The sequence below is a fragment of the Scomber scombrus genome, chromosome 7, assembly GCF_963691925.1.
Source record: "Scomber scombrus chromosome 7, fScoSco1.1, whole genome shotgun sequence".
Lineage (NCBI taxonomy): Eukaryota > Metazoa > Chordata > Actinopteri > Scombriformes > Scombridae > Scomber > Scomber scombrus.
Window position 1 is genome coordinate 22,700,037 of NC_084976.1, and position 10,470 is coordinate 22,710,506.

At 43.5% G+C, this 10,470-nt stretch overlaps 1 protein-coding gene across 3 annotated transcripts in view; it reads right to left on the minus strand.

Moving 5' to 3' along the window:
* The window catches only part of satb1b (SATB homeobox 1b), a 66,996-nt gene that overhangs the window by 42,111 nt on the left and 14,415 nt on the right, over positions 1–10,470 (minus strand). For 2 of the 3 annotated variants that reach the window (XM_062421944.1, XM_062421946.1), the window contains exons 2-5: positions 9,527–9,765; positions 6,630–6,806; positions 5,436–5,562; positions 1,844–1,967 (exon numbers count right to left, since the gene is read on the minus strand). In XM_062421944.1, coding sequence (XP_062277928.1) covers positions 1,844–1,967; positions 5,436–5,562; positions 6,630–6,806; positions 9,527–9,740 — 642 coding nt within the window. In that variant the 5' untranslated portion in view covers positions 9,741–9,765. The remainder of the gene's footprint in view (positions 1–1,843; positions 1,968–5,435; positions 5,563–6,629; positions 6,807–9,526; positions 9,766–10,470) is intronic. The other variant, XM_062421947.1, reaches the window with a different exon arrangement.

Genomic DNA, 10,470 nt, shown 5'->3' on the forward strand with positions numbered 1-10,470 from the left:
TCCCTCAAACGTGACAACCAGTCTCCTAAACCAATTGGGTAAGGAGGAGCAAACCACTGCTCTATGGGTGTAGCAGGCCACATGAAACCCCACAGAGTAACAGATGTCAGACACCATCATGGCAGCTATGTTTGTACAAGGCAGATATAGATACATGTAGATCCTCAGGGTACCAAGTAACAACACGGCAAAGCTGCCAGATATCTGTGTGGCTATAATAGTAATAGTTGGTGATAAAATAAAGTAAAATACTGCAGAATCAAATACCATCATGGCTTGGTTTTTGTATCAACAGCAATCAAATCATTTTAAAGGCTGTAGTATATGTGTCTTACTGGTAAAAAAGCATTGGTTTCAGATGTACAGTTTCTAGTTTGGAACTGGAAATGAGGAAAAAATGGACTAGCCATGCAGCTACCACTTCAATCTATAAAGACTGACTGGCTTGTCTGCACATGTCAGTAAAAGTAATACGCTTTAAGATCAAGTTAATGTCATTTGGAACTGATTTTAAGACCAAATTGACTGTTAAAAATACAGAAAGAGGAGAAATAGATTGAGGTTTTGATATTTTCCTGACCTCCTTTCATCCTCACCGGAAAGCTAAAACAATCTCCAATTTAATTCGAGACTAGCGTATATGTGAAAATAGCAAATGTGTGTCTGAGGGAGAGTGTGTGTGCCTGTGTGTGAGATCCTCTGAGCTAGTGTGTGCTCTCTTCTGAGCCGTCTTCACATATGGACCGTAAACAGGGTGATTACCAGACCGGGCTGGGCTCCACCTGAATGCCACCCAGGGACTCTTTACATCATCAGCGCACTGCTCATGCCCGGCTAAACACACAAACACACACGCTGGTAGAGCAGCAGCTCACACATACACACACACATACACACACACGCAGCGCAAATGAGGGTCTCCAGGTGACCATACGGTGGCCTAGGAGGGGAGCTGGCTTCATACTGAAGGCAACTACACACTCTCTCTTACAGATTTAAACACACAGACATGCAACACACAAATAAAAATGTTCACATGTGCGTTGTGTGCATTGATATACATTTCATAAACATACACAAGCAAATACATATCCCACACGCTGTACACACACACACACACATGGGGACACACACACAGACACACACATTATTGGCCCCTGTGAGAGATATACTGCCATTTCATTCCATTCACTCCAGAGCTGCCTCCATGATATACCGACTACAGTGCCGGTTAATACAATATCTGCGCCAGTGCTTTCTCTCCAACCTCCCTGCCGACAAAAAAAAAAGAAAGAAAGAAAGAAAGAAAGAAAGAAAAAAACAGCGAATATAACACCTAACATGTGAAAGAACACATCTCCAGCCCTGATGTGCTGAAATGTTGAGAATCAAGCTAAATGAGGAGAAGAACAAAAACAATCCAGATTGTTCTGGGTTCGGGCCAGTGTTTATCTAACAATAACCATACGTTCAACAACACCTCTGCTTTTTGGCTGCTGTTGCGTACCACTCTGTGTGTACGTGTGTTTTTTTGTGTAGGGGGGGGCGGTATAAAAAAAGGAAAAGAAAAAAAGAAAAAAAAAGCCAAACAAATGACAATAGCCATTGATTTTAATTTTCTATGCCGATTCTCTTTTCCCACTTGATCAAACTCAGGGCATTTGATAAGTAAAAGGATAAAAGACGGAGGTGATGGAGATAGTGGTGTTTGTTTTGTTGTGTAGTATGGTAGCAGGGGGGGGGTGGGGGTGAGTGGGTGGAGGGGAGGGGGCTTATTCTTGTTTTTTTTGTTTTGTTTGTTTGTTGTTGTTTTTTTTTAAATAAGCAGACTGGGCTTCAGCACCTGTGACAAGGGACATTCTTTAGCCAGAGAGCTCTGATTCATGTCTTTGAGTAACTCCTTGAGGGCGTTTCTTACTGTAGAGTGGCTCCATTGCTCAGGCGGCAGGTCTTCCAGCTTAGGACAACTGTGGAAAGAGAGAGGAGACATATGGGGGAGGGGGGGTGCGGGGAGGATAAGGATGGGGAGATAGGGAGAGGCAAGGGGGAGAGGAAGGGAAAGATAGGGATGCAGAAGGAGAGGAGGGGAAGGTGGGGTGGGGGGGGGGGGGGGGGGGAGAGCATGAGAAACAATTCAGATGGAGAAGAGACAGAGATAGAAAGGAAAGCTAGCAGCCCTGATGGTATCTTGAATGAAATGATAAAGTAAACAAGCCACAAATTCAGCAACACAATATCAAAATATTTAATCTTTATCGGGGTGTTGGGATACTTCTCTGATATCTGTGGAGCAAAAAAAAAGGGGGATAATAACACCAATCTTTAAATCTGGGAAATGAAAATGACCCCAAAAACTATCGAGGCATACATGTAAGCAAGTTATGCTGCAGGACTTCCTCTTCTAACATCACTCAGCTGCAACTAACAATTATCTATCTTATTATTAATTCATCTGATTATTTCTATTAGTCAATTAGTTATTTATTCCATGAAATGGTGGAAAAACAGAACAGTTACTAGAGCCCAAAATAACATCTTAAGATGCTTGTTTTGCTCTTACTGACAGATATTAAATTTACAATGATATAAAACAGAAAGAAGTAGCAAATCCTCACATATGAGAAGCTGCAACCAATGTGTATGTTAAGAATCTTTACTTGACTTCAGCAATTAATCGATTATAAAAAAATTGTTGCCGATTTATCTCGTGTCGATCGACTGATGATTTCAGCACTAATCGAGGATTGTGTTAATAACTGGCAATTTGAGAACAAATAACTTCCTCCTCAAGATAGAGGTTTAAAAGATGGTTGCAGTAGTAGTGCAAGCATGTCCTCTACATGGATATTATACACATACATAAATATAAAATCTGATAGACTGAGAGGTACAAGACAGAGAGAAGAAACCAGAGAGAAAGAGAGCTGAACACACGGGCCCCCGCTCGTTTTTTCTGCTGCAAGCGCCCCTCCAAGACAGACAGATTTCATTTGGCGCATCAAGCAGATGCATCTGGAGATTGCTCTGTCTCTCTCTCTCTCTCTCTCTCTCTCTGCCTGCCTGCCTCACTCCCTCTCCCTCTTTCATATTCTCCCTCTCTCTCTCTCTCTCCCTCTCTTTCTCTCTCTCCTGATTGTTCTGATTAGTTAATTACTTTATACAACACATCTGCTGGATTGATGCATGAATTATACATCAGCTGCATGTGGCGACTATTATTTCGTGTTACTTCTACCTTCCTGGCTCATTGTGCTTGGTGAAACAATTTAAGGTGTTACTGGCTAGATTTCTGCGGCAGTCGGGGCGGGGTGGTGGTGGTGTTGGTGGTGGGGGGGGGGGGGGGGGGGGGGGAGTTGTTTAGGGGATGGTGGGGCAGGAGACAGAAGAAGAAGTAGAAGGGAGAAACAAATACAAAACAACAATACTGACAACAATACGCAGCAAAATCAAAATAGATTTATACATCAAATAGGCTGGGCTTCTGCCATTAGCTGGTGGCTTGAGACGTGAGATGTCAGGATTCAGTCTAACATGAGAAACTCTCTGATTTGGTTTGAAAACCAGAAATATCTTTACATGCTGGCTGGGAATGAGTGGAGTAAGTGAACTGCCCAGTTTGCTCTGGATAACCACTTCATGTGTGCGAGACATATGTTCAATGTGTTTCCCATTGCACGTACTGTTGAATTACTTTTCATTAAACCCGCTCTGACACTTGACAAGTGGGAGAGATGAGAGATTGAGCAAAGGGTGATGAGTGTAAGAGTGCATGAGACACTGTGTGTTGGTGTGTGTGTGTGTGTGTGTGTGTGTGTGTGTGTGTGTGTGTGTGTGTGTGTGTGTGTGTGTGTGTGTGTGTGTGTGTGTGTGTCCATAAATCTGTCAGTTGGTGTGTTGGAAGCATTACGAGCATGGAGATAACGGTGGAGTGGAATAGAAAAAAAGGATGCGTGCAATGGTCGAGGCTAACATCTGCTTGTAGAAAAAAAAGCACACAACCTTACACACACACACACACATATGCTCACTAACACACAAACAATGGATTTTCCAGAACACCTTAAACTGCTCCAGCAGCTAGAAGGCCTCTGGGGAGAAGGAAGTGAACAAGAGGAGGGAAGGAGGGAGAGAGACAGAGAGAGACAGAGAGAGGTAGTGGAGAGAGACAGCTATCCATGCATTCAGGGCTAGCACGCCGGAAATAAACACAACCTTCTGTATTCTGACTGGTGGACGTGTTCACATCAGTCTGTCTGTGTCTGTGTCTGTGTTTGTGTGTGTGTGTGTGTGTGTGTGTGTGTGTGTGTGTGTGTGTGTGTGTGTGAGTGCTTTGTTGGTGAAGGTGGGTGGGGGCGGTGGTGGTGCTGGTGGTTTAGGGGGAGAGGAGAGACAGAAGGAGAGGGGAGAGAGAAGGAAGAGGCAGAGCGAGGTAGGAAAAGAGTAGGAACAGCTCTCCAGAGGGTTGCAGAACACTGGGTTAGCGTGCAGCTGGCACAAGCCTCCACACCAGTGCCACTCGGCTGTTTGTGTGTATCCATGTGCATGTGTGTGTGTGTGTGTGTGTGTGTGTGTGTCTCTTTGTGTCTATGAGCCCTTTTGCATCCATGTCTATAAATGCTTGTATGCACTCGCTGCGTGTATAAATACGACATAAACCTCACACCTACAGAGTAGCATTTAGCGTACAATATGGTGACTGATGGCAGAAGACAGCTAACAGTATTAGCCGTGGAAGAAGGTCTTAGCATGTTAGCGTTCTCTATTATATGCCATGTAGATTGAAGAACATATTTCGCTTAAAATATCCAGTGCAGCCAGGTGTATTTATGGAACTATTTCAGGTGAACAACCTTGTATTCATCTGCTGCAGAGTCATTTTTAGCCCTGCAGTCTCCAGTTGCCCACCACACTCATTTTTTTAACAGAGAGAGTGAAAGTAGTCCTTGGGTTAAAAACTGCTACTTTGTTATCCCAGTTCATTTAAGTTTCTACCAATCTCCAATGCAAAAAAAACAACCTGTTTTGTTAAGTTACCATCATTTTAAATTTAGAGCAGTGGCAATTCTGCATTTGCTTACTTTAAAAGATAAATCTACTCGATCAGTCATCACAGTTTAAGCCAGAGTTTTAGTTTTAGTTAATGGTTAATCGACAAATTGACTTGAATCTGTGTTTCTTTGGCATCATTAGGCATGGATGTTTTTTGGTATTCAAATGGGTTTTTACCATTTCTGTGGGAAAGGTCAGCCTATTGTGTGTGTGTGTGTGTCAGCAGATTGGCACCTGCCTCTGGACATACAGTACGTGCAGTGTGTGTGTGTGTGTGTGTGTGTGTGTGTGTGTGTGTGTGTGTGTGTGTTAAAAGCGAAGACAGAACTGTGCCTCTTTATGTATTAAATTAATCCAATACTCGTGTGTGTGTGTGTTTTTCTAACCTGTGCAGCTGGATCTTAAGCGTGACCACGTGGTAGACGTCCTGCAGCATGTCGGCCACCGTGGCATCTGGTGCGTCTGTCACGTATGACAGGGGGACGGGATTCCACTTCCCCACCTGAATCATACCTGGATGATTCAATGCATACGTAACACATTAACACAAGTGAGCACGGACACCAAAAACATTGGAAGTAATGACAAATATGGACACGCAAAAGCACATCAATGGACACACGTGCAAAGATTTTCTTTAAAAAAAGCGTGCATGAGAGCAAAGTTCATACTGACATCTTAACTCACTGTCACTAATCTGCCAAACTAAACAGAATATGTTTATTTCAGAACAATAAAACATGTTGGTCCCATAAACAGATCATTTGCTGTATTTCTTACTGACATCACAACAACTTTGTGGGAATTTTTCCGAGACCAACTTAAAAAAAGAAAGAAAAAAAAAGGAAAGTAGCAGCCCACACAGCAGGAAGTGAGGAGGGAGACTAGGGTGTGTGTGTGTGTGTGTGTGTGTGTGTGTGTGTGTGTGTGTGTGTGTGTGTGTGTGTGTGTGTATGATGGACAGGCTATAATAAAAGAGCATGCTAAGAGGCACCTTGAAACAGCCACCCTCGGCCTGCGTGTGCTCAAGTGCAATTAGCAGACCCTTTCCTCCACCTACCCCTCCCCCCCTTCTGAGTCACTTGAGTGTATGTGTATATAAATATACAGTAAAGGTGTGTGCATATATGTTGGTGCGTGTGTGTGTGTGTCACTTATATGTGCACTATGTGTATTAGCATTTCAACATTTTAGTGGGTAAGCCTCTGCATATAGACACTGTGTGAACAAGCGCACATCTGTGTGGGAATGTGTATGTGTGTGTGTGTGTGTGACTGTGTGTGTGTGGGGGAGACTTGAGCATCTCCCGTCTGGGATCAGTGTCAGGATGTGTTACTGTGGCTTCAGATCTGCTGGCGGTAGGCTATTATGGTCACAGAGTGTGTGCGTGTGTGAGTATGTGTGTGAGAGTATGTGTGTGTGTGTGTGTGAGTGTGTGTGAGTGTTTGAGTGTGCGCACAAGTAACAGCATGTCAGAAAACGCTGTAGAGAGGATGTTAATGAGCATTATAGGGATAAAGCAAGACAAGGAGAAAATGAATATACGATGATGGGAGTCAATGAGTGACATGGAGGCTTACCTTTGGCCTGGGCCGCCGAGCTGTGGGAGTAGCCCAGTGACAGCAGGGCCATCTCGATGAGCTGATTGAAGAGCATGTCCTTACGCACCAGGACAAACTCGGCATGCTCCTCCTTGCTGTCAAAATCCATGGGATTCTCATAGTGTTCGACCACACAGAACACGGGCAGCATGTTGCCTGAGGACATGGAGACACAGAGGCGTGCGGCACAGTGAGTACTGAGAGGGTTCACGTTTCTTCACACGCAAACTTTGACCTTCACTATTGTGTGTTTGCAGAGGGACGAGATTAATATTTAGTGCAGATGATTAAATTACACTGAGGTTGAGTGTCGAGGGAATGTGAGTTAGTCACTACATTACAGCTGAGTGAAAGTTCTGGAAAGAAACAAACTAAACGATGTGTTTGGACCACAAAGACATTTTTCATCTTTTATAGGGCAATTTCTGTCTCAACCCTCACCTCTCTGTCTCCGCGCCAAACTCTCACATCAACACGAGGAATCAAACGCTCCTTAAGTGCACAATAACATCAGAGAGTGAATCTGTTTTACCTCTTTTCTTATTTAGAAATGCTCTCTCTAGTCTTGTAATTGTCCTGATCTTCCTCTTGAGTTTTTCAGAGATGTTTCTTTTTTTTTTTTTTGCACCTGTTTGGAGTTGGAGGTTTCTTTCCTGCAGTCTTTGTGTTTTTTTTTTCTTCTTCTAGGTTTTAATATGATAACATGATATTAAAGAAATGACTGCTATGAGTTGTGAATGTTTAATAAGTAAATATAGATATTACAGATAGAATTATCACCTTTAACTCTGTGTTGAGTAAACACGAAGAGGCCGCAAAAATCCTTCAACTCGTTCATATTCACTGCCAAGGTGCTGGGATCACCTTAAACTTTCCCTCTGCCTGCCAACCCAAAATCATCTTCCCATGATGCAGCGCTTCAATTCCCAAGCCACTCCTTGCGCCTTGAGGTTTACTAGTCTGTGTCAACAGTGGCTCTGCTGTTAGGTGGAATGAGCAATCTTTGACTGCTGAACGTTCAAGGGAGCCACTGTGCAAATATCACCCAATATGCCATTTTTGCTAAAATAACATCCCTGAAATTTAAGGAAGTTCAACGCTGCAGACAACCTGGCCTTTTGAAGTCTCAAGACTGAATGACAACTGTAGAAAATCAAGTGTTGGTGAAGAATCGATACAGTAGCTCAACTGTACACAGTAAATCCTCCACCATTCATGAGGTGCCCTGTTGCTCTACTTTCTCTAACTGTGTCCACACTACTGTCACCTGGACAAATTCCTGTATGTTTATTGTCCTCTGTGATTAAAATGATTCACATTCTAATATTTTCCGATCCCATGCATTCCAGAAGATGCACACAGCTCTGGCAAAACAATCAATAAGCCGACAGATGCCAGGGAATGTGCTGAAAGAGCTGCTTTTCTCCTCCCCCGATTTTAATAGATAAAGATCTAACAATAAAGACTGCTGTGTAGGTTCATTTGGGGGATCAATACTGGCTTTGTTTCCAGGGAGCCCAGAGAGGGCTGCGGTAAATATTGTTTCGGGCTCGGACACAATGCCCACTGTGGGCCCTCTGCGAAGCCTCCGCGGCGGACCGCTCCGCCTCCCTCGGCAACTTCACCCTTTACTCTGGAAGAAATCTAAACGAGAGAGGAGGGGGGAGAGCTTGGAGGAACAAACGTTGTAGGAGGCCAAGAGACGCAAAGATGATGAAGGTGAAAAATTAGGCTCTCTCAGCTGGAGTGCAACGCGTAGATTAGAGGAGCAAATAAGAGAAACGGCCCAACCGAGGACACTCACGCAGCTACATTCCAAGAGTTCCTGAGTCCCTGTTGCCCAAAGAAAACCAAACCAGCCAAACAAACAAACAGACGAGTTTTAGCAGCCAAGTGCTATTACAACTCTGAACCTGCAGGTTTTCAAACACATTCCCAACCCACTGAAAAAAACAACAACAAACATAACTATAAAAAACGTTCTTTTTTCTTTTAGATAGCTTTGTCTGCCGTGTTTTTCACCAGAAGACACCAGTTATATTAAAAAGCTATGTCATAATCTCAAAGTAAAGGCTCCCTTTGAACGGCAATGGCTCTTAAAGGACTGAAACTTTCCCTTAATAAACAAATGTCGGAGCAGGAGGGCTGCGTTTTGGAGAGAGGAGCGGTGACACAGCGCTATGCAGCACGACACAGGAATACTTCTCAGTCCTCTTCTATTAGCTATTGTCTGGGCAAATAAGTGGGGGTGTGTGCAGTGTATGTGTCTACTGAGATGACTAAAGAAGCATTGTAAAAAATAAAATAAAATAAAAAAAGCTTTAAGAGTTTTTGGAGAGCATGCAGGGGGTGGTGGTGGGTGGAAGGTGTATACGTGTGTATATGTGTGTGTGTGTGTGTGGGAAGGAGGGTATTTAAAGTGCATTTAAATAGCTTTCCTCTCTTTATGTGGTTTATTATTCTCGAAAACACACACACACAAAGTTAGTACAACTTTCAATGGTTTATATAGACTACAGCCTCAACTAACAATTAATTTCTTTATCTATCTATGAAACTTTTAGTCTGTAAGATGAGAAAGTCCCATCACAATTTCACAGAACCAAACATGATGTCTTTAAATTAAAATGATTGTTTTCTTTTCCAATAAATAGCCCAAATCTAAAAGATATTCAGTTTACAAAGATATGAAACATTAAAAAATCAATACATTCTCACCTTTGAGATGCTAAAAGCAGCACATTTTGGCACCTTTTTCTTATTAAATGACCTAACTGATCAATAAACTAGATCAATCAGATTGTTATTTCTCTCTGATGCCCAACTAATTGATTCATCGACTAATCGTGTCAGTACAGACACCCTCTATCCCTCACCTCTCTTATGGCAGGTCTTCAGCAGGTGGCCAGTGGGTTTGTACGGGACCCCGGAGAGTTTGGCTCCGGTGCTGCCCAGCCTGGCTCGGCCCAGGGGGCTGCCGTTCTGCTCCAGTCGGGGCAGCTTGGCCGGTGGGGCCTTGCCCTCTGCCATGCTGTTGACCAGCTCCGAGTTCTCCTTGCCCAAACACGCCTCGCTGAGATGTTCCATCATTCTCAGCACCTCTGCTCACTATCACCTGGGGAGACGGGGGAAAAAACAGAGCGATTCAGCTGTCAGCGGAAGTATGTATGAGACATAAAAGAAGCACAAGAATGAGAGGCTGAAATGTGACACGAGAGAAGCAATGAACACAAAATCTTTTGTGTTGATATCACTGACATGTGAAGACGTGAAGGGACATTTTTATAGAGCAAAAAAAATGCTTTTAAGTAACTGAGACCTCTGAGAACAGACCCATTACAGCAATAACTGTCAATTCGCTTCAGTTATGACGACTTGGGCCATTGTGACGTTTTCGTGCCACTGTAATGTTCCCATTTTTCAACGCATGTATTATGTATGGGTGTCCCGCTAGAGATTCCCATGCGAGAGGGGGCAAACAAGCCTCGGTTTTAGTGCAAACACATTCATTTGCTGGGAGATTCCACTTGAATGAGTACAGTGCAGTTCAAGGTATGAGGTTCTTGCAGCGGCACATGCACAGAGGAGGAAACTAACATAATTCGTTTTCTGAGTCACTTCGAGTGGCTTCACGTTCATGACGCAGCTCGGAAGGGGGTTATGAAGGCCGCTACGCAATTCCTCTTTGACACACACACACACACACACACACACACACACACACACGCACACACACACACACACACACACATATAGGCCTGCACATGATCACTCAGACTGTCACTAGCATAACTTCACAGGTGTGAACTTTATTTTTAGA